Source organism: Pongo abelii, chromosome 6 (genome assembly GCF_028885655.2).
Source record: "Pongo abelii isolate AG06213 chromosome 6, NHGRI_mPonAbe1-v2.0_pri, whole genome shotgun sequence".
NCBI lineage: Eukaryota > Metazoa > Chordata > Mammalia > Primates > Hominidae > Pongo > Pongo abelii.
In genome coordinates this window covers 85,903,844-85,929,213 of record NC_071991.2, presented here as the reverse complement: position 1 = coordinate 85,929,213, position 25,370 = coordinate 85,903,844, and the positions used below count along the sequence as shown (strand labels likewise).

General features: G+C 39.1%; 1 protein-coding gene across 2 annotated transcripts; it reads left to right on the top strand.

The window, feature by feature from the left end:
* The first annotated feature begins 8,918 nt into the window (after positions 1 to 8,918).
* On the top strand, positions 8,919 to 21,417 carry CLDN12 (claudin 12). 2 transcript variants are annotated; one of them, XM_054559084.2, is made up of 4 exons: positions 8,919 to 9,029; positions 10,998 to 11,087; positions 17,464 to 17,506; positions 18,102 to 21,417. In XM_054559084.2, the coding sequence occupies exon 4, from the start codon at positions 18,135 to 18,137 to the stop codon at positions 18,867 to 18,869; it is 735 nt and encodes a 244-aa protein (XP_054415059.1). In that variant the 5' UTR covers positions 8,919 to 9,029; positions 10,998 to 11,087; positions 17,464 to 17,506; positions 18,102 to 18,134; the 3' UTR covers positions 18,870 to 21,417.
* Positions 21,418 to 25,370: the final 3,953 nt, after the last annotated feature.

The following is a 25,370-nucleotide window of genomic DNA, read 5'->3' as shown; positions in this document are numbered from 1 at the left end:
CCAAGAATTAAAAGTAGTAGTTTTGAAGAGACTCAGGGATCTCCGAGATAACACAGAAAAGCAATTCAGAAACTTATCAAATGTAACAAAGATTTAAATGTTAAATCTTGGAACTGAGAAATACATTGGCTAAACTGAAAACTTAAGCAGAGTGGATCAAGCAGAACAATCAGTGAACTCTGGCTATTTGAAAATACACAGAGGAGAAAAAAGAAAACGGTGAAAAGCCATGAAGATCACCTTTTGGGAGTAAAGATATCTGGGGAAAAAATCACCTAGAAGATATAGAAAATTACCTCCAAAGACCAAATCTAAGAATTATTGGTGTTCAAGAGGGAGTTGAGCAAGAGCAGAGATAGAAAACTTATTCAAATAAATAATAACAAAACTAGAGAAAGAGAGAAATATCCAGGTACCAGAAGGTTAGGGAACGAACACCAAACAGATTCAATACAAAAAAGATTACCACAAGGCATTAATAATCAAACTCTCAAAGGTCAAGGACAAAGAGAATCCTAAAAGCAGCAGAATAAAATAAACAAATAACGTAAAGGAGTTCCAGTTCATCTGGCAACAGACTTCTCAACAGAAACCATATAGGCCAGGAGGGAGTGCAATGACATTTTCAAAGTGCTGAAAGAAAAAAAGCCTGCCATCCAAGTATACTGGAACCAGAAGTAATCCTTCAAATATGAAGGAGATACATGTCCTTTCCCAGACTACCACCAAATCCATCTTACAAGAAATGCTGCCGGGCGCAGTGGCTCACTCCTGTAATCCCAGCACTTTGGGAGGCCGAGGCGGGTGGATCACGAGGTCAGGCGATCGAGACCATCCTGGATAACACGGTGAAACCCCGTCTTTACTAAAAATACAAAAAATTAGCCGGGCGTGGTGGTGGGCGCCTGTAGTGGGAGGCTGAGGCAGGAGAATGGCGTGAACCCGGGAGGCGGAGCTTGCAGTGAGCCGAGATCGCGCCACTGCACTCCAGTCTGGGCTACAGAGCGAGACTCCGTCTCAAAAAAAAAAAAAATGCTGAAGGAAGTTCTGCAGAAAATACTAACCATGCAGAAAAAAAATCCAACACATTTGAAGATATAAAATCCACTGGTAAAATTAAGTACACAGATAAATCCAGAATATGCTAGTGTTGTAATTATGGTGTGCAATTTATTTATAACTCTAGTATAAAGCCCAGAAGTCAACTATATCAAAAACAATAATAGCTACAGCAACCTGTTAAGAGGTAGGTAATATAAAAATAGGTAAATTGAGACAACTAAAAGTCAAAATATGTGGGACAGAGTTAAACTGTACAACTTTTTTTTTCCACTTTTTTTGTAATCTAAGTTGTCATCTCCTTAAAATAACATTTTTTTGTAAGCCTCATGGTAATCTCACACAACAACCTATAATAGATTTATTAAAAATGAAAAACAACTAATTAAAACATACAATGAGAGAAAATCATTTAACCATAAAGGAAGACAGGAAGAAAGAGAGGACTTACAAAACAACCAGAAAACAAGCAAAAAAATGGCAGTACTTACCAAATAATAACTCAAAGTAAATAGATTCAATTTTCCAATGAAAAGGCATAGAGGGGCTGAATGGATATGAAACAAAGTATATGCTGCCACTTCACCTATGAGGACACACATAGTGAAAGTGATGGGGTGGAAAAAGATATTCCATGTAGCTGGAAACCAAAAAAGAACAGGAGTAGCTATACTTAAATCAGATAAAATTGACTACAAATAAAAGACTGAAAAGAGACAAAGAAGGTCACTATATAATGATAAAGAGATCAATTCAGCAAGAGGATATAACATTACAAATATCTACACCCAACACGGAAGGTCCCAAATATATAAAGCAAACATTAATAGATCTAAAGGGAGAAATGGACAACAATACAATAATAGTAGGGGACTGTAACTCCCCACTCTCAGTAATGAACAGATCATCCAGACAGAAAATCAGCAAAGCAACATTGGAGTGAAACTGCAAATTAGGCCGAAAAATGTATCTGATGAAGCAATATTGGCTGCCCTGGAGCCTCCAGAACTGAAAAAGAGCTGCAAGTGTGCGCTGCTATGAACATCTTTCCAAAGCCTTTTCTGCACAGCTGGTATTGGCATCATACCAAAAGCAGTGTTTATCAAAGTAGAGATTAAAAATCAAAATTCATTTTTGCGATAATGACAAATGCCCTGGACTTACACACATGCACTCGTGTGAGACAAGGCCCATAGATATCCCCACCTTCCCTCTCCCAGTACTAGTTAATTTTGAGTAATTGTGTATTGTCGGAAAAGTGATCAGTATTAGTTTTTGTTTTGTTGTTCCAAAAAAAATTTTACTTTTTAATTTAATTTTTTGTTTAAAAGCAAGGCATGCTGTGTTGACTCTGTAACAAAACAGACTAATTTGAATTGTTAAAACTGCTCCCTGGTTCTATTCTGGAGAGTAATCTGGGACATTTTAGTGAGTTTTTCCCCCTCTTTTTTGGGAGGGGGAGTATGGGTGGGGTTTGATTTTTAGTCTTGTTTATTTTAATTAACCAATGGACAGCCCTTAAGGGGAGGAGGACAAATTGATTCCACATTCCACTTTTTAGATCTCATTTAGAAAACATGTTCTCAATCTGGTGCTCTTAGGAAGAAGTATAGTAAATGCTTCATTTAATAATGTGCTACTTTTTGAAAGTTGCCTTTTCTCTCTACCCTTGAATAGATCCAGAATCTGATGATACTCATGAAAGTGCGTGGAACCTGTCTTGTCCCTCCTCTTTTCTAGTATGCACTATATATGTGACTGTGACTTTCAAAGACATTTATTTGCCATTTCCTGATTTGGGGGAAAATTAATTCCTAATTTCTTTCACTAATAAATGAAGAAAAGTATTGTACCTATGAAATACACTAACTGGATTGAATATGTAATTTTTTTTTTCTTTTTTTTTTTTGAGATGGAGTCTCGCTTTGTTGCCAGGCTGGAGTGCAGTGGCACAATCTTGGCTCACTGCAACCTCCGCCTCCCTGGTTCAAGCAATTTTCCTGCCTCAGCCTCCCCAGTAGCTGGGACTACAGGTGCATGCCATCATGCCCGGCTAATTTTTGTATTTTTAGTAGAGATGGGGTTTCACTATGTTGGCCAGGATGGTCTCGATCTCTTGACCTCATGATCCGCCTGCCTTGGCCTCCCAGAATATGTATTTTAAAATAAATTTTTCCCTGTCAGTCATTGTCTTACATCCTTAGCATAGATTTGCAACTCAGTAGTGTATTTTATCCCTAGAATGAAGCTGGAGACCTGGTATGTACAGGAAATATGACAGGTGGTGCTAGAAGACAGACATCTATGGAATGATCCATATCCTTTCAAGTTATGAGAATGAAGGCCTACTTCATTAAGAAGCTGGGGGTGAAGTGAGGGTGAGGAGAGCACTTAACAACATTGGGACCAGTCAGGGAATCCCCTTATTTCTGTTTCACATATGAGGAACCCTAGAGCAGCTAGATGAGGCTCTCTAGCTTAATAAAATCATGGAAAGAGTCTTATGAAGGCTCTTCATAAGTGTTAACAGGGATTTATCAGCTTATTTTTGTTGCAGTTCCCAATTTCTAAAAATGTTTAGGTAATCTTTTCCTTTCCCCAACCCTAATTCTTATAGATTCATTAGTGTTGAACCAATGCTTTCTCATGTCTCAACTCTTTATATATGCATTCTTTTCAGATGTATTACATTAAAAAAGCCCTACACACACACACACACACACACGACCGAACCATGAAGAGATAGCCTCAATAAACCAATAATGAGTAAAAAAAAAAAGTCTCCCATCAATAAATAAAAAATAAGCCCAGGATCTGATGGCTTCACTGCTGAATTCTACTCAACATTTCAAGAACTAACACCAATTCTACTCAAACTCTTCAAAAAGATTGAAGACGAGAGAAAACATCCAAACCCATTTTATGAAGCCAGAATTACCGTGATACCAAAACCAGACAAGGGCAGAATGAAACAAGAAAACTATAGGCCAATATCACTAATGAACATACATGTAAAAATTCTCAACAAATTTTGAGATACTAGCAAACCAAATTCAACAATATGTTAAAGACTGGGTGCAGTGGCTCACGCCTGTAATCCCAGCACTTTGGGAGGCTGAGGCAGGAAGACCACTTGAGGTCAGGAGTTCAAGACTAGCTTGGCCAACATGGCGAAAACCCATCTCTACTAAAATACAAAAATCAGATGCACATGGTTGCGCATGCCTGTAATCCCAGCTACTCAGGAGGCTAAGGCAGGAGAACCACTTGAACCAGGGAGGTGGAGGTTGCCATGAGCCAAGATCATGCCACTGCACTCCAGACTGGGTGACAGAGCAAGACTCTTTCTCCAACAAAACATTATAAAGATCACTCACCATAATCAAGTGGGATTCATTACAGGGAAGCAAGGATGGTTCAACATATGCAAATCAATAAATGTGATATATCACATTAACAGAACCAAGAACAAAAACCATGATTATTTAAATAGATGCTAAACAAGCGCTTGATAAAATCCACATCCCTTTTTGATAAAAAAAAACCCTCATCAAATTGGGTATAGAAGGAACATACCTCAAAATAATAAAGGCCGTGTATGACAAACCCATAGCTAACATCATACTGAACAGGGAAATACTGAAGGCCTTTCCTCTAAGATCTAGAACATGACAAGGATTCCCACTTTCACCACTTTTATTCAATATAGTACTGGAAGTCCTAGCCAGAGCAATTATGCAAAAGAAAGAAAGAGCATCTAAATTGGAAATGAAGAAGTCAAATTAGCCTTGTTTACAGATGACATGATGTTTTACTTAGAAAAATCCACCAAAAAACTATTAGAACTGATAAACAAATTTAGTAAAGATGCAAGATACAAAATTAACATACAAAAATCAGTAGCATGTATATATGCCAAAAGCAAACAATCGAAAAAGAAATCAAGAATGGAATTTTATTTATAATAGCTCCAAAGAATATAAAACACTTAGCAATTAATTTAACCAAAGATGTGAAAGAGCCATACAAGGAAAACTATAAAACACTGATGAAAGAAATTGAAGAGGATACACAAAAAATGGGAAGATATTCCATGTTCATGGATTGAAAAATTAATATTGTGAACATGACACTAACCTCGGCTATTGACAGATTCAGTGCAATCCCTATCAAAATATTAATGACATTTTTCACAGAAATTTTAACAAATTCTAAAATATATATGAAACCACGAAAGACCCTGAATAGCCAAAGCAATCCTGAGCAAAAAGACCGCAGCTGGAGATATCACACTACCTGACTTCAAAATTTACTATAAAGGCACAGTAATCAACACAGCATGGTACTGGCTTAAAAAACAGACAGAGGCCAATGGAACAGAATAAACAACCCAGACATAAACCCATGCATTTACAGCCAGTTTGTCTTTGACAAAGGCACCAAGAACATACAATGGGGAAAGGACAGTCTCTTCAATAAATGATGCCAGAAAATTGGATATCCATATGTTGAAGAATGAAACTAGACCTCTATCTCTCACAATACACAAAAATCAAATATAAATGGATTAAAGACAAACCTAAAACCTGAAACTATGAAACTACTAGAAGAAAACATTAGAGAAACCCTCCAGGACATTGGTCTGGGCAAGGATTTTTTGTGTAAGACCTTAAAAGCACAAGCAATGAAAGCAAAGATAAATAGGATTATATCAAGCTAAAAAGCTCTGCACAGCAAAAGAAACAATCAACAAAGTGAAGAGACAACACACACAGTGGGAGAAAATATTTGTGATCTACCTATCTGACAAGGGATTAATAACGAGAACATATAAGGAGCTTAAACAATAGCAAACACACATACACACACACAAATAACCTGATTAAAATATGGGCAAAAGATCTGAGTAGACATTTCTCAAAAGAAGACATGCAAATGGCCAACAGGTATATGAAAAAATGCTCAATATCACTACTCATTAGAGAAATGCAAATCAAAACTACAATATCCCTCCCCAGTTAAAATGACTTTTATCTAAAAGGCAATAATAGATGCTGGCAAGGATGAGGCAAAAGGGAAACGCTTGTACACTGTTGATGGGGATGCAAATTAGTACAGCCACTGTGGAGAATAGTATAGAGGTTTCCAAACAACCTAGAAATAGTACTACCATATGATCCAGCAGTTTCACTACTGGGTGTATATCCAAAAGAAAGGAAATCAATATATTGGAAAAACATCAATACACTTATGTGTATTGTAGCACTATTCACAATGGTCAAAATATGAAATCAACCTAAATGCCCATCAGTGGATGAATGGATAAAGAAAATGTGCTATATTTACACAATGGAACATTATTCAACTATTACAAAAGAATGAAATCTTGTCTTTTGCAGCAACATGGATGGAACTAGAAGTCATTATGTTACGTGAAATAAGGCAAGCACAGAAAGACAAATAACACAGGTCACTCGTGGGACAAAAAAATTGAATCTCATGAAAATAGAGAGTAGGCCGGTGGTCATCAGAGAACGGGAAGGGTAGGGTGGAAGAGGGGTTTGAAAAGAAGTTGATTGATGGGTACAAATATATGGTTTGATAGAAGAACTGAGAACTAATGTTAGATCAGTATGGTGACTATAGTTTACAGTAATGTGTTGTATATCTCAAAATAGCTAGAAGAGAATTCAAATGGTTTTAGCATAAAGAAAAGACAAATATTTAAGGTGATGAATATCCCAGGTACACTGATTTGATCTTTACAAATTATATGAATGTATTATATGATCATATCTACTTCTAAACACTATGTACATCTATCGCACATTAGTTAAAAAGGGAAAAAAAGCCCTGCTGACATCCTGATTTTAGCACAGTGAGACCTGTGTCAGACTTTTGACCTCCAGAATTGTAAGATAATAAATTTATTGTGTTTTAAGCCTTTGAATTTGTGATAATTTGTCACAGCAGCAATAGAAAGCCAACACAGTTACCAAATGGGAATCTCTGTAGAATTTTGGTGGTGAATGGTACACTGCAGTGAATTTAAGATTTGACTTTCTCCTTAAAGAATCTCTAATGAGAAAAACAGGAAAGACAGTATTGTTAATTGCAGATCTAAATTCTTATCTAAAGTATTTTTGAGAATTATATTCCAATTATCTAACTACTGAACGCCAACAGGGTATTTAAGTATTCTGTTCCATCTTTGCTATGCCAGAGGCAGGCATTTTAGACCCCAGCTTGAACAGTAAGTCTAGGAATAGGGTTGTCTTTCCTTCCTTTTTATGCTGTGATTTTTAAAAATTATTGTAATCAATTGCAAGTACCTCCCAGCTAAAGTCTTCTAATCAGGCAGTATTCATCACTGATTGGGAAATAAGTTATAAAATGATTTTGTACATAGTTATTTGATTCAATTCAGCTTTATAGATGAGAGAACTGAAGTTCAGAGGAAATAAGTGATTATCGTTTGTCACATTGCTATTATCTATCTGCTATTGCCAGAGCTGGCCTGGAGCCCAGAAATCTTTTCACCACCCAATGCTATCTTTCTTTCTCATTATTACATTTCCCAGTCTGGCTTTGGGATCGGATTGCTTCTGGCCTTAGATAACCTTATCCATCCTCTAAAGCAGTATCACACATAAGAAGGAGGTAGCAGTGGACTGATAGTAGCCTCTCTACCCTCCCTTTTTAAAAAGTCTCTGACAAATAGTCTCATTGTTACTAGAGCAACACAAAATGGAAAATGCTAATAGCAAACATATAGTCCTTATTATGCATCAGACACTGTTGTAACTGTCTCTATAGTAATTCATTTAATCCTCATCACAATTTTCTGATGTAGATATACTGTTACAGATGAGACCTTGAGGCACAAAGGGGTTATCTCCGTGCCAAGGTTATACTTACTTGGGATGGGTGCCATCCTTTTGTATAAACTATGATACTTTTTCTTCTTTTTATTTTGAAAAATTTCTAAGATACAGAGAATTTTAAAGAATAGTACAAGAAACACCCACAAACGTATTCTTCATGAATCCAACAATTATACACTTTGCCACACTTTATATCCATTTGTGTGTGTGTGTTTGTGTGTGTGATCGTTTCGAAGTAGGCATCACAACACTTCAGCATCCTTTATTTTTAAAAAAATCAGATCATTGCTATTTAGGACTTTGGAATCTTTTAGTTTAATTCAGATATTCATTCACTAATGTAGGACTTCACATTGGAGAGAAGCCAACAGAGAAAGGGACAAGACAGTAGAAATTGTGTGGGAGAGTAAAATTAGTTCAAATATCTAATAGCTAGCTATACTGTACTTTAGCTATATTAGGTCCCTCAATTTTCAAGACAACAGTATGATGTGGGTGATCTTATCCCCATTTTTCCAGATAACCTCCAGATATAGAGATAACTTGCCCAGGGCCACCCAATCAATACACAGCAAAGCCCCATACAAATCTGGGCTGTTTGGTCTTTTCTACTTTGTGCCTAGATAAACACTTTGAGGGGAAAAAAAAATCCGGATTTAAGAATTTTTGCTAACCTTCTTACGGGCAAGTCACCTTCAAGTCACCTGGGGAATATTTACTTAGGTACCCAACTCAAAACTACTTTTAGTTTGGTTTCGTTTTGCCTTTTTTTTTTTCTTTAACCGATAACCCAATTCTAGACGGAACATAAGGTGCAAGAGAAATTCGGGGAGGTGGAGGCAGAGAAAGGGAAGGGCAGGAGGTGGTCGCAGGATGTTGCCTGCGGCTGGCGGCCCAGTGGATTCTGGGAATTGTAGTCCCAGCCATCCAGGGCATTGCCGTTCAGGGCCACGGGAGAACCTGACTCCGCTCCCAGAAGCCTCCGGTGTACTTCGCTGGGAACGCACTTCCTGGGACGCTGAGAGGGAGACGCTCCAAGAGGCTCCTCAGTGTGGGCGAGTAAAATGCCCTGCGTGTGAGAAGCAGGTAGGTGTGGTCAAGATGTTCCGATTTCTGGGTCTTTTGCATAAGTAACTGAGGATTTTATGTAAAATAGCTAAATCCAGGGGAATCAGGAGCGTTGGGAAACGCTGACCACATCTGTGGATGTGAAAATTGAGTAGGTATTTGGTAAGGCTTTAAAAAATTATTTTGTATACAGGAGTATGGAAATGTCGAGGTGTGTTGCCGGAGCCGCCAAGGGCTGGGAGCTTTGCTGGCGCGGGTTTGTGGGGGAGCCCAAGCTGCTATTTTTGAATAACCGGCTGATGCTGGTTGTGTAATGATGACCTGCTTGCGGTTCAAACCCACTGAGTGTTGCAGGGATGGGCTAGCTCTGAGAGCGTTAACAGTCACTGTTGCGGTCTCTCTCCATTGGCTCTAACTAGTAGGGCGTTTTTTTCCTTCTGCCAGGTCTGGGTCTACCACGCACAGGGCTCTTCGAAAAGAGGGAGGAGGAGAGGAGGCGGAGGGAGGCGGAGGGGGGCGGAGCGGGGCGGAGGGGGGTGCGGATTGCCCTGGAAGCTTGGTTTGCTTTCTTGTAAGTTCTGTGCACCCGGCCTTGTAAGGGGCCCATAGCCGCGTTAGGGAAAGGTCAGACTTGGTGACCTCACTTAAAATGATTGCCCAAGGATTCTATTGTGCGTTATTAATTGTAAAATGATTTCCTCTGACTTTGGAGTGAGCAATTATGATTGATACCAACCCAAGAAACACATTTGGGGCGGGGGAGGGGTTGGGGGGGACTTGACTGAAATCTCTGAGCAGCCAGTTGCAGAGAGCATTCTACATAGTGATCATAATAGGGCTAGTGATGAACGCCTCAATCCAGGAAACTGTCAGGCGCACATAATAATGAGTTTCCATTCTCATCCTACCTGTTTGAGGTAAATGGTATTTGAAGAGGAAGTGGCTAATGTTTAAAGTCGATATATAGAAGCATCTTTAAATGGCAGGTTGAGCCATTGGTGGAACTATTTTTTTTTAAGCATTCTGGTTGCAAATTTCAGGATGCAGAATTCAGATCAACTTTGTCTGGTCTTGTCAGTGTCCTTTTTTAAAAATGTAAAAGAAAATTTCTTTTACTTCCAAGACAACTGCACAGTCTTTCACCACCTTCCTTATCCTTTCACCGTAGTCATGAAAATGATCTAAAACATTCATTAAATATCAATCGTATATTCCCAAGACAGCAAAGTGTTTTTCATCCTCATTTCTCCTATATTCTCAAGTCACAAGATGAGTTAATTTTTTTCTTCTATTTCTACGTATTTTTCTATATATATTTCTCACATATAATGCATGAATTAAGGAATAAACAGCCTTTTTATTTTTTTGTTATTTGAGACAGATCATTGCTATGTCATCCAGGCTGGAGTGCAGTGGCGTGATCATGACTCACTGTGTCCTCAAACTCCTGGGCTCAAGTGATCCTTCCATGTCAGCCTACCAAGAAACTGGGACAACACGTGTGCACCATCACACCTGGCTAATTATTATTATTATTATTATTATTTTGAGCCAGAGTCTTCCTCTGTCACCAACGCTGGAGTGCAGTGGTGCAATCTCGGCTCACCGTAACCTCCGCCTCCCAGGTTCAAGCGGTTCTTGTGCCTTAACCTCCCAAGTGGCTGGGACTATAGGCATAAGCCACCATGCCCGGCTAATTTTCGTATTTTTAGGGGAGATGGGGTTTTGCCATGTTGGCCAGGCTGGTCTTGAACTCCAGCTCAAGTGATCATCCCGCCTCAGCTTCCCAAAGTGTCGGGATTACCGGTGTAAGCCACTGCGCCCCTGCTAAACTGCCTTTTTGAAAAACTGACTGTCTGCCCTTTTTAGTATAACATTTCATTGATTTTAGGTGATTACTAATCATTTCTTCTAATCCATGGGAATTCAAACAGGGTTTTTAGAGAAGTACTATGTTAATTTGGAGTATTTTTCCTATTTCTTTAGGCTCAGATTATTGCTACTCTGTATTCAGATCTGCATGTGTTTCTTCTAAGCTGAATAAAGCTGTTTTGGAACTGTCAGGTACCTCAAAGGGTAAGTACGTCCTTCAATTATATCTTATTTCCCTCCCTCCTGCTACCACATCTGCCAACAATGACCCTTTTTTTTTTCTCTTGTTCAACAAAATAGAGGTATAGGACAGACCTCTCTTGTGAGTGCAATGACTGATGACTTACAGTTTCTAAGAAAACCCAAATTATAGGTAGAAGGAACTCTCAATGTTACCATCAAGAATTAAGTTAGGGCTGGGCATGGTGGCTCAGCCCTGTAACCCTAGCGCTTTGAGAGACTGAGGTGGAAGAATCCCTTGAGCCCACGAGTTTGAGACCATCCTGGGCAACATAGCGAGATCCTGTCTGTATGAGAAAATTTTTAAAAATTAGCCAGTTGTGGTGATACATGCCTATAGTCCCAGCTACTCTGGAAGCTGAGGTGGGAGGATTGCTTGAGCCTGGGAGGTCGAGGCTGCAGTGAGCCATGATTGCACCACTGCACTCCAGCCTGGGTGAGAAAGCGAGACCCTGTCTCAAAAAAATAGAAGCTAGCTGCTATTAGACATATGTACTCTTGTAACTCTCTTACAACTATAACTCAGAATTGTGCCTGGAAAAAATAGTACAGGGTCTATTGGATCTGTGACTTCCTAAAGCTCTTAGCCACTGTTCCTGCTCCAGCCTTCTTTAAATTCTATTCAAAACCGTAGAAAATATATAATTTGAAAATATTTTTATTTGTAATTATGTCTTTGATAACATTTAATTGTGTACCAAATTTTATCTACTTTTCTGAGTCACGGTGGAACAGAGAGTCAAATGACAAATGTGAAGTGGTTATTTGAAATAGAGTCTATATTTGATTTGGTCAGTATCTCCAAAGAGAATGTTCTGTCCTTCTTGTTATATGACTATAACCATCTGTGGTCATTTGCTGAGGGTCCAGAAAAAAAGTATGTTTCTAGTTGAAAAAAGTAAATAAGCCTGCTAATAATCATTACTGACTTACATTTCTGACCGTATTCTGGTTTACAAAGGACTTTGCTATTCATGATTTTACTACTTTGTGGGACACTTTACAGATGAAAAATTGGAGGTTCAGAGGACATAAGTGACTTGTCCAATTTGTAAATGATAGGTTATGAATGGTATTCAGGTCTTTGGTCTCCTGGACAACAATACCAAGCAGCCTCCTAGATGGAAACAACAAACCACTTATGTGTATATAAGACCTAGCTCAAAGCTCTCATCCAGCTAGTACTCATGACTGCTTGTCAGATTTGTTAAAGTGTTCTTAGCCTTGCACGTTTTCCACAGTCCCTAATTAGGGATTTTCACATGGCAAAAAGATGTTTTTTTTCCTCCATTAAAAAACGTATATATTGTTTAGCTTTAATAAATATTAATTTGATATATTAACCACTCTTAAGAGAAGTATGTCTAATTCATGACATGCCTGTTAAGTTGAAAACAGAAAAATCAATACCGGAACAATGGACTTTTTGTTTTTGAAATGGAGTCTCGGGGTTTCACCATATTGGCCAGGCTGGTCTCGAACTCCTGACCTCGTGATCCACCCGCCTCGGCCTCCTAAAGTGCTGGGATTACAGGCATGAGCCACCACACTGTGCCAGGAATAATTGACTTTCAAACCATTGTTGAAGTTAGACAGTGTTGCTTAACCTAGATATGTATTTCTAGAAGCATAGTCTGCATGTAGGTACCTAAGGATGGCCTTGTCTTTGCTATCACAGGTTTCTGGGGGAAGAAAATGAATGTTGTTTTGTAAAATGGAAGTCTTTTGACCAAAAAGGAGAAAACAGGGGCACAGTCTAGAAGCAGTCTGGGTGTATCAGAACGCAGGGTGGTGTGAATTCTCCCAAAGGAAGTGAATGGAACTGAGACTAAATTTCTGTCTGTATTCTGACCAGAGTTATACAGAACCTCCATTTGTTTGTTCATTCATTCAGCAAATAATTGAGTGCCTTTTATGTGCCAGTATAAGACACAGTGAACAAAACAAAGGGATCTCTGTCCTGGAATTCACAGTCTGATGGGAAAGAAAACAACACTGAACAAGGAGTTGTAAGAATGATCACTGCTACAGAAGAAAAAGTGCAAAAGTGCTACCACAGCATATAACCAGGGGTGGGGGGAGGTTTAGGACGAGCCTCCCTGGACACTAGAAGAATGAGTAAATATTAGCCAAGCAAAGAATAGGTTGGAATTAAGAAAGCTCTAGGAGAAAGACCATGAGGGAAGGCCCTTAACCAAATTAGAAAGTGGAAAATTTGGGAAGTTAAAAAACGTGGTGTGGCTGCATAGACTGTAGTGTGTAGTGTGGGAGAGTGGCACATAAGAAGGTTGAGAATTTGGTAGGAATCAGGTGGTGTAAGCTATGGGGAGGAGTTGAAACTTTAGAGACTTTATTCTATGGGAAATGGGAACTTATTGAATGGTAAGAAATGGAATGGCGGATGAGGTTTACATTTGAAAAAAATTATTGTGGATTAAAACTAACTGACACAGCACAAGAGTAGAGGTCTTTTTACCCTTGCAAGTATGAACAAATCCTAGTCGGGAAGTCAGCATTATCTTTGTTTTAAAACATCAAACATATTCTTTCCCCAAACTATCCTATAAAATTTTACTTCAGGCACGGTGGCTTACTTTTGTAATCCCAGCCCTTTGAAAGGCGGAGGTGGGGGGATTGCTTGAGCCCAAGAGTTCAAGACCAGCCTGGGCAACATAGCAAGACCCCATCTCTACAGAAAACTTAAAAATTAGCCCAGCATGGTGGCATGCACCTGTAATCCCAGCTACTCAGGAGGCTGAGGCAGGAGGATTACTTGAGCCCAGGATCTCAGCTTACTGAAATCTAGTGAGCTGTGATCAAGCCCTGCACTCCAGCTTGGGTGATAGAGTAAGACCCTGTCTTACAAGAAATTACTTTATCTCTCTGGTGGGATATATGACTTATCAAATCATAGGCATTTGAAATTAAGAACAGGGCATACAAAGTGAAGTAGCCAAAAGAAGCTAGACGTTAATTCCAGTATCAAGCCAAAATTTAGCTTAAGAATTAAGGTTAATAGTACTTCCCTTCTGAAAAAGTGCTGTGGTATCCTTGTTGACTCTGTATAGGTAGGCCTTTGTCCATCCCTGAGATCTGAGCTAAGAATGCTTCATCAAAGGCAATTTCAGAGAACCAATATAATATTTGTATTGATTTGATGCAGAATATAGTTAAAAGCACTTAATACTGAAATATATATTGTCCCACCTCTCTTCATTAATGTCATTTGATAGTCTATAGGCTAAGAATTATAGGAATTTATTTATTTTTCTTAATAATTAAGTTTTTTTGTAGAGATGGGGTCTCGCTATGTTGCCCAAGCTGGTCTCAAACTCCTGGGCTCAAGCTGTTCTCCCACTGCAGCCTCCCCAAGTGCTGGGATTACAGGCATGAGCCACAGCACCTGGCCTGGAATTTATTAATAATAGAGTTATACATCCTGATCTTGTTTCTCACTCCATTTACATTTCAGGAATCAGTGTTACAGGGCAGTTTGATTAGAGAAATCTCAAGTACATTGAAATTCCAATTATTTCTATACTACTTTTGTTTTTTGTTCCTGTTTGTTTTGAGACAGAGTCTCGTGCTCTGTCGCCCAGTATGGAGTGCAGTGGTGTGATCTGGCTCACTGCAGCCTCCACCTCCTGGGTTCAAGCGATTCTCCTGCCTCAGCCTCTTGAGTAGCTGGGATTACAGGCACGTGCCACCATGCCTGGCTAGTTTTTGTATTTTTAGTACAGATGGGGTTTCACCATGTTGACCAGGCTGGTCTGAAACTCCTGACCTCAAGTGATCTACCCGCCTTGGCCTCCCAAAGTGCTGGGATTACAGGCATGAGCCAATTCGCCCAGCCAGTATACTACTTCTGAAAGCAAGAAGGAATTGTGATTGCATTAGGACTTTGAGTGGGTTATCTGAAGACTTCTGAAGCTTGAAAGAAACAGAGAGAACCTTTTTCCTATGTCTTCACAACTTTAATCAAATCCTTATTCTCCTTCATTTCTCAGTCTTTAACTCCTGGCTGATAAATTTTTATGAACAGGTACCTTATTCACTTTGCTTAACACCTAACAGTAATCACTTGCTATGTAGTAATTATACAGTTGATTCACCACCAGCACTTTGAGTTCACATAAAACAGCCGTTTCTTTCCACAAGTCTCTGTAAACACACTGGGAGCAAGGTCCAGGTCTCAGTGGTCTTGGTGTCTTTCCAGGGCCTAACAGAGTGTTTTGCATATGCTAGACACTCAGCACGATGTAAGTACTTGCTGAATGAATGATTGCTTCTTAGTAATAGCTACTTCCTTCCTTGTACAGTTCTTCATTACCAGTGGCCCACCTTTGTGAGTTACTGGGGTCTTTGTACAGAGCCCAATACTCGTTTATTCAAATAATCCTAGAATCACTTGTGTGCTAGGCACACAAGTTGTATGGGGGAGATAGACAAGTGAATAAGCAAAGACCACCAGAGAGCTATATCCTAGAGCTTTGCATCTCTAGTAGCTTTTTCCAGTGCAACATTCTCAAATCTGTACCAGTTTCTATTGCTGTACTGAGGTGTTTGGTTGCCGCAATTAAGCAAGACAACTTTTTCCCAGTTTGCTTGAAAAAAATACTGTAATTCGTCTCTCCCTTTCATAAAATTTTCTTAAGCAATTGCTACTTCTGATAATACTGACAGAAGGTAACATAATAAATAGTAAACTAATACTAATGGAAAAACTTAGAACTAAACTAATGTTTAACTTGAGGGCTTTAAAAATGGTTACTTGTGCTTAAACTCTGGTTTTTATATTGTGCATTTATATATGCTATATGTGTATATTTGAATATATGTATGTACACATAGGCATTTTTTCGATTAGTAAAATTATTCTGGCTGGGCGCAGTTGCTCATGACTATAATCCCAGCTTGTAATTTCAGCACTTTTGGAGGCCAAGGCAGGAAGATTGCTTGAGGCCAGGAGTTTGAGACCAGCCTGGCCAACATAGTGAAACCAGGTCTCTAAAAGAAAGAAAAAAAGAAAGGGAATAAGAATTGGGGGGGTGGAAGGAGGAGGGCTGGTTCACACCTGTAATCTCAGTACTTTGGGAGGCTGACACTGGTGGATTGCTTGAGCCCAGGAGTTCGAGACCAGCCTAGGCAACATGACAAAACCCCGTCTCTACAAAAAATACAAAAATTAGCTGAACATAGTGATGTGTGCCTATGGTCCCAGCTACTCAGGAGGCTGAGGTGGGAGGATCGCTTGAGCCTGGAAGGCCAAGGCTGCAGTGAGCCATGATTGTGTCACTGCACTCTAGCCTGGGCAACAGAGTAAGACTGGTTTCAAAAAAAGAAAAAAGAAAAAATTATTCCTATATTATATGACTAGATTAAATATACAAATAACATTGTTTTCTAAAGAACATTGTGCCCTCCCACTGGAATTCATGCGAGAATCACATTCTAAGCCAGCTTCCTAGCATTTTGGTCATAATTGTCTTTCTGATCCTGAAAGCTTGGAAACACAACTTCACCATCCCAGCAGATATTTGATTCTGCAAAGGATGATGGAACTGTATTCAGAAATAAAAATTATTCTCAACCTTGCCCCTTCATCATGCTCTGAACAAAAAAAGTAAATCTTACTGAAGTAGTCTGCTCTATTGCCTCATAGTAGGCATTATAGAAGGCAGAGAAAATACATTTGAGTCCTGCTTTGAGAGTGAATATCAGACCCTTGAGGAAATTAAAGCTGAATAAGATGCAAGCTTTTTATAGTTTGCCATATACAGAAAAAGAACATGGCCTTTTAATTTGGAATGAAAGTCCTGGCGACTGTTTTTCTTATAATAAGCATTAATAGAAGTAGGTTGTCATTACTTGAAAAATGTTTGCATTCATCTTATATGAACAGTAGTAGTAATAACCAACAAGTGCTGTAGATTTCCCTGAAAATCTACATCTTGAATCAACAAGGAAGTAATTGGGTCATCTTGAATCAACAAGGAAGTAATTAAGCAGAATAATTTCAGGGACCATTGTTCTCATCTTTTCATTTGACTGACTCATTGGAGATGAGCTCATTTACTTTTTATAATTTCCTAGTGTGCCTAGTACATAGGAATGAGATCAGTTTGTTTTTTCTTATTTAACATTCATTCAATGAATGTTCTTTGAACTCCTCTGATGTGCCAAGCACTGAGCTGGATCACTGAATGCTAAGAAGTAGTTAACACTTGGCATAGCATTTATTGTGTTCTAGACATGTTTTAAGCACTCGACATTATATTATCTCATTGAACCCATAGAACAACCCTGCAAGGTTGGCACTGTTATTTTTTCCATTTCACAGATGAAGAAAACGAGGCACAGGGAAGTTCTGAATCTGGCCCAAGGTCAGTGAGCTAGTAAGTGAGGAGATGGGGATTAGAATTCAAGCAGCCTTGCTAAGAGTTGACTCTCAACCATTCCCCTGTCCTGTACTGCTTCTTTCCCTACACCTTTGCTTTTTATGAGCCACCTTCAACCCTGCTGCATGAGCATTTGAGGCTGAATTTGTGGTGTTTGTAGCTAACTGATGATCGATGAGTGGGCCCTTGCTGTGTGAGTGCCTGACACATACAGAGTGCTTGATGTATATGTGTTGAAAGAACGATTATTGACAAACAAGAAGATTGAAGGTGTGATTGTAAGAGACTTCAACATTATCTTGGTTGTTTTTTTAATTGTGAATACAAATACTGATGGCTAAAGATTTTAGTTGCTCTATGACCCAGTCAGTAATAACCAAGTGTGTGTGCACCTGTGCTCTGAGGTCACACACACCTGCATGTATATACATTTGTACTGTACAGAGAGGAAACAAGGGAGAGACTTTCCCTCTTTGCATTGACATTTCATCATTAAATATGTTGCCAGTTGGCACCACCCTTCCTGCTGTGTTCTGCTATTGTCCCCTCACGATTTGTCCTCTTGTGTGTCACCCCCTAGTCTGACTGACAGCACTCCACAAGCTTGCCTGCCATGGGCTGTCGGGATGTCCACGCAGCCACAGTCCTTTCCTTCCTGTGTGGAATCGCCTCAGTAGCAGGCCTCTTTGCAGGGACTCTGCTTCCCAACTGGAGAAAATTACGATTGATCACATTCAACAGAAACGAGAAGAACCTGACTGTTTACACAGGCCTGTGGGTGAAATGTGCCCGGTATGACGGGAGCAGTGACTGCCTGATGTACGACACTACTTGGTACTCATCAGTTGACCAGCTGGACCTGCGTGTCCTCCAGTTTGCCCTACCTCTCAGCATGCTGATCGCCATGGGTGCCCTGCTGCTGTGCCTGATTGGAATGTGCAACACTGCCTTCAGGTCCTCAGTGCCCAACATCAAACTGGCCAAGTGTCTGGTCAATAGTGCAGGTTGCCACCTGGTGGCTGGGCTGCTGTTTTTCCTGGCAGGTACTGTGAGCCTCTCGCCATCTATCTGGGTCATCTTTTATAACATCCATCTGAACAAGAAGTTTGAGCCAGTCTTTTCATTTGACTATGCAGTGTATGTCACTATTGCTAGTGCTGGGGGCCTGTTTATGACTTCCCTTATACTGTTTATTTGGTATTGTACATGCAAATCTTTGCCTTCTCCTTTCTGGCAACCATTGTACTCCCATCCACCCAGTATGCATACTTACTCACAGCCCTATTCAGCACGCTCTCGCCTCTCTGCCATTGAAATTGACATTCCAGTAGTTTCACACACCACTTAATGGGGAAATAGTTAATTGTTAAAGAAAACTTCTTGTAGCCTCACATTCCCCTTGTGCAAAGAGCTCTTTTGGACCTACATACATTTTCCTTTGTTTTTGACCAATCAATGAAGCCAAATTTGTATGTCCTAGTAGAATGAAGTGCTGCTAGTTTTTATGAGAAGTACATTATATTAAATGTGAATTTTTTTAATTTTGCTTCTTATACTGGAAGGAATTTTAGCCTTCATATTGATATCTAATTAATTATTTAAGTGGAAGAGGCCTGCATCACAATTGAGGTAATTTAGAGCAACATGTTAAAGAATGATGGTTAGCAGAAGCTGTTGTATACCATCTTCATGAATATTTCAGTGTGTATTTTTCTTTTTCTATAATACCTTTAACTGCAAAGAAAAGGCAGTTTCAAATATAAGAAATTTATTTCAGGTAAGGGTAATATTTTAATAGTAGTCAATAATCTAGCTTAAGGCTGTAACTCTTCTCTTGGGGCTAATTGTATGAATAGGTGTCAGTATGTTGAAGATTACTTTCTTTTGTGACTTTCTTCTACCTCATGCCAGTGTTTAAAAGTAAAATGTATTTTAAATGATGTTAGAATAAGACTACCATTCTAAATATCACCTACTTATGAATAACATGTAATAATTTTTAACATTAATGATTCCATAAATTGTATTATTGGGGTTAGAATGTGCTTTATGACAGGTTAGTGTTTCCTCTGAGGCAGAAAACTCTTTTTTGGAGATATCATCCATCAAGCAGTACTCGTGCCCATATGCAATCTCTTAGTGGCTAAGAGAAATAAATAAAAGGGCCATAATGGTTTGTTCTCTTTCAGACATAATTTAGTAGGGGACAAGAAGTCTGTTCTTCAGTGACTACACTAGAGATTTACTCTGGTGACTGCCTTTTGAGTTATGGGTGAAGTAAGGTATGGCTTTACCATAACCTTGATTCATTCACCCTTGATGCATTTCTCGCCCCCATCACTGATTATTTCCTTGAGCATATATTTTTGCCTAACTAACACTTTAGTAGGTGCTATAGAGGATACATGAAAAGTATGAGATCTGGTCCCATCCAGTAAGACATTTTAATAGAGAAGATCAAAATGTTACCTGACAGTTGGGGAATAATCTGACTTCATTGTCAGTTGGCCTTAACTTCTTAATCATTGATCCAGGAATATTTCAACCAGAGACACAAGTTTCTGTCAGACAGACAAATTGTACAACACCAACAATATCCTGGACCTTGAAATTCTGTTTACTTCAGTCCATTGTATCCTTAAGGCACCTGTGCTAGCCTAGATTTTGTAATAACACTGATTTATGAGAATGGGCAAAAGTGGTAGGGAAATTGTTCCCTCTCCACTTCTGAAAGTATGATGATGTATTAAGGATGGAGGAGTTATTAAAAATGTCTCTTCTGATGAGGTAACAATTAGATGAAACCATGTTAAAACTGAGATGAACACTTAGAAATTCAGGGATATTGGGTCGTTAGCCTTATGAATTTGAGCTGCTTATTTAATTGGTGTAATTTGCTACATATTAGTACTATATTCATAAGGATTTTTTATTAACCATTGCAGATTTTACAAACAGCTAGTTATATGGTAAACAGATTATTATGCCTTTTTGCAATTCTGAATATGATTCTAGTATTTGTGTAGATGTATTTGGTACTTTTTCCCCTAATTCCAACACTAGTTTATATATAGAGCAAATAAATCTAGTTGTATAAATTTTTAAATGCCGTCAGTAGAAAGCACACAAGGTTATGATTTTTTTAATTACTGGCTTCTGATTTCTTTCACTTCTGATCCTTTTCGTTTTTCTCAGATGTAGCTGAGTCTTGATCATTTTAAGACAACGATGGGTAGAATTTTGAGATTAATATTAATTTTTTCCCTTTTTGTTAATTTCAGTCCCCTCTCACTATGCTTTTGTCCAGAAGGATCAAGAATTCTACCATCCCTTGGGTCTTTGTGTATAAACAATGTTAAATAAAGGTAGACTCAGTCTTTAACATATTAGACAGTTTTTTAGTCCATGGGATTGTAAATATAAACATTAACTTTCCTATAAGAATCTTTTGGCTTTGTAATCTATAGCCTCAAATTGGTATTTATTATGGATTCACTAGACAAACAGCTGTTTCCTTATTGTCTTTTTTCTTTAGTGTTTCTGATTTGCTATCAGTAGCTATTTTTAAAGCCATCAAAGGAAAATAATTATTTACAGTTTTTGAAGTCACTTTTGAGCCCTCATCAAGCTCTCATTGTGATGGGAGGGATACCTTTTTGTTGTTAAAAGCCTATTATTGTTAAAGGCCTTTTATGGAAACCAACTTGGAAAACAACCTTAAACGTGGATGTATCAGATTTGGTTTATCCAGCCGTGGGAGAGAAAACAAACCTAAGTTTACTTTACTTGTACATATACACTACAATGGATAGTATATTTGCTGTAAACTACAATGTAAAACCTCAATAAAAGTGCACTGTACTTCTTAATGTTTATTAAAAGATGTATTTTTACAAGTTTCTGCTTCTGTTTTTTTCCTCAGTGTTTTAAGGTGAAATATTTTGAGAAATGTTTCTCAGATATATGTTGCTTCTGTTTTTTTCCTCAGTGTTTTAAGGTGAAATATTTTGAGAAATGTTTCTCAGATATATGTAAATTGAAAAAGACAGTTCCATTTAAAGCTCTAAAACGTATGAACTGGAAGGCTGGGTGCAGTGGCTCACGCCTGTAATCCCAGCACTTTGGGAGGCCAAGGCAGGCGGATCGCTTGAGGTCAGGCACTTGAGATCATCCTGGCCAACGTGGTGAAACCCTGTCTCTACTAAAAATACAAAAAATTAGCCAGGCGTGGTGTGCACCTGTAATCCCAGCTACTCGAGTGGCTGAGGCACGAGAATTGCTTGAACATGGAAGGTGAAGGTTGCATTGAGCTGAGATCATGCCACTGCATTCCAGCCTGGGTGACAGAGACTTTGTCTCAGAAAAAGGAACTAGAAAGGAATTGGAAAACATGGAACTTTTATTCCACAAGTGCCAAGACGCTCTATCCATTTCTAAGAGTAGTCCAAGTGGTCCTGTGGTCCTAACAGTTCACTGGGCTTTTTTTTTTCTCCTTTTCTTTTTTTTTTTTTAAACAGTCCTCAAAGAGACAAGTTGTAGGCCAGATTTACCTCATCAATGGAGTTTTCTCAGCTTGTGATCTTAGAGACTGGGAGTTCAGTTCTCAAATAGTTAAGTAAAGGGAACTTTCCATACTCTTCGAAGCTCGAGGTTACCAGAAGTGGTCCTGACAGGCATGTCACCTCAACATTTCTGAAACCTGTGATGAATGTATAGTTTTGGATTACACCTGTGTTGGGGCAGTTCTTACATACACTTCTCACTGAAACCTGTGGCTCTGATAGGTTAGATAGCTGAGCCATATGTTGCACTGGAAATCAGAAGCTACTTCAAACTGGGTTACACTAAAGAACAACAGTCTGTTCTGGACTGTTGTGCAGGTTCACTGAGGGTGAATAAATGGTAGAGAAACCATTCAGGCTAACCAGGTTCACAAGAGACTGGCTTACCAACCAGAAGTGAGAAATACATGTTACTTAGAACCATCAGACACAACCAGTTTTATCCAAGGCCCAGCACATCTTACTCTGCCAAAAAGTGAGGAAATGCTCAAAGAATCATGGGAGCTTATCAAATTTCACAGGCGCCAGATTGCAGGTGCTCCCATTGGCCAAATCTGGGACAATTTGAACATCAAAATAAATGATAGTAATGGGTTAGAACTCATTGAATAAAATACAAATCCATATGTCCATGCTGATATAAATAGGGGAAGAAAGAAAAGCTCTTTCTTACAGTAAAATACCAAATAAAAAGTAGAGAGAAAAATGAGAAAAACATCAATGGGGTTAAAACTAGTTGAATTTTTTATGAGAGGCAGGATATTTGCTTAGTCTCAAAGTACAAAATGGCTTATTAATTTCAGAGAGGAAAATAACTTTATGGTGGATAAACTTGGCAACCTTAGCTGAGTGATCAAGTCTGTCGCCAATAATAAGAAAAAGCAACATCACGCACTTTCTGATATGATGCAAGGAGAAGGCCACAATATTTCTGAGGTATTGCCTGAGTCTAATCTTGAAACATGCAGCTCATTGGTCCCATTTTTGCTTTTTGTTTCCTTCTCTGTCCTGATCTCGTATCTCTTCATTTTTATAAAAATGCATAAAAATGTAGTCCTATCTCCAAAATATTTTATGAAATAAACTCTTTTAGGAGAGATTTTAAAAGAATTTGTGTCAGATCTTCTGTCCTGAAAAACTAAAAAGTCCCTGCAGAAGAGTTGTAAATCAAAGTCACAGAAACACAGGACTGGATGGTAACTTAATTAGCTGTTCCATTTCTGTTGGTTAGCAGTGTCTTCAATCTGAAAGCGTACTCACGTTACCCCACACATACTAGAGGACCCTTTCCAGGAGAGGTTCATTCCCCCTGTACCTGCTGGGTGGCTTATTACCCCTCCAGCCCAGCCAGCTTCTATGTCAGTGCCATAGCATGCAAGAGAGCCATTTGAACCTCACTGCAGGACTGTAGGACTTGGGGAGAAAAAGCACATCTATATCCTGCCTAGTGTTCATATCCAAGTCTGCTATTAAAGGGAGATTTGAGTTGGTTTGTTGTATTTTGTTTCAAAATATGCCAACTTTTCAGGCTGTTCTATAGAAAATTGTATTCAGCAAAATTTGGGGAAGATAGCGAGATGGTTGATGAGAAGAAAAGGAAAGAACCTTTTTCTTATTTTATATGAAAAACCCAGTGTGACTGGACCTCTTAGCAAAAGTCTAGTAATCATGATTTTGGGGTGGTCTTCTTAACCAAAATCCTCTTTAGAAAGATGGAATATATGGTCATATCTCCAGGATTTTGCTTTATAGAAAAAAAGGCACAGCTTCTCATTAAGAGAAAAGACATTATTGATACTTTACATTGTATAATACCTAGTGGCCTTGTTCCCAAGGTTCACTCTCAAATTGTTGAAAGTGAATCTAGTAAATAAATCTAGATAACTCACTTAAATTTTTAAGTAACTTTTGTCTTTTTCTCCATGCCCCCTTTCTTGACCTCACTTTCAAAAGATAATCTTGTGGTGTGGAAGATCCAGGTGGCAGTTTAACACCAGGAGGCTGCTGCAGGGAAACCCCAGGCCCTGGTAGCCCTTCTCTGGGGTGAGCCCATCTTCACCTTTGCTGGCCATGTGGATGAGGGCCGAGACTCAGCTGGTCCCTTGTGTTCCAGAACTGCTAACCTGCTTCTCTGGCTGCTTCTGCTTTAAGAGCTCAAAGGTAGCAGTGGAGTGCTGGAGCCAAGTGGTACTGGCCCATAAGAACCAGTGTGTACATCTCCTCCCAACCCCCCAACCTGTGACATCATATTGGTTGCTTGGAATTGGCCAGGATGAAAGTACTTATGCTCTAGAAATTGTTAAATGCTGCAAGTTAGGGCTTTGCTTTGCCTTTTCCTGAGAGCTGATTGGTAAACATTTACTGGCACACCGCTGCTTAGGCAAGACACGTTTGCTGAGATTCAGGTTAGCTAATGAGGAAATGAAAAATCATAGCAATGCTGAGAGTTGTAAAATGTTATCTGTGATAAAGGGGCTATCTGAAATAGCCTCTTAACAGGTCTGTCTCCAATATTGCTCTCCTACCCTACCACAAATTTATCTATACACAAGGCTGCAGAATGATCCTAATAAAATGCAACTGAGGCTGGGCATGGTGGCTCATGCCTGTAATCCTAGCACTTTGGGAGGCTGAGTGAGGCAGGTGGATCACCTGAGGTCAGGAGTTCGAGACCAGCCTGGCCAACGTGGCAAAACCCCGTCTCTACTAAAAATATAAAAATTAACCGGGTGTGATGGCATGTGCCTGTAGTCCCAGCTACTCAGGAGGCAGAGGACAGGAGAATCGCCTGAACCCGGGAGGCAGAGGTTGCAGTGAGCCGAGATCGTGCCGTTGTACTCCAGCCTGAGTGACAGAGCGAGACTCCATCTCAAAAAAGAAAAAAAAAAAATGCAACTGATACCTAGTTTCTCCCATACTTAAAATACAATTTGGCAGCTACATCTTAGAACAGTTTAAGCACAAAGACATGAGTTGTCTAGAAGAATTTTTTCACTGTGCCCAGAGATGATAAGACTGTTGGTGATTATTGACACAATATCTCACAAGACAAACGTGTAAAAAAAAAGTGAATTTAATAATAAATAACGGGGAATATCCCTTTTCTGTGACTAAATTGTTCACAGTCCTTATTCAAGGAATATCTGTTTCCTGTATTATTCAAAGAATATCTGTTTCCTCTATTATTCATTATTATAGAAAAAGTGGCATGATGAATGTGGTAGCTAGCCTCCAAGATGGACCCAGTGATCTTGCTCCCTGATATTCATACCCTGTGTATTTTCTTC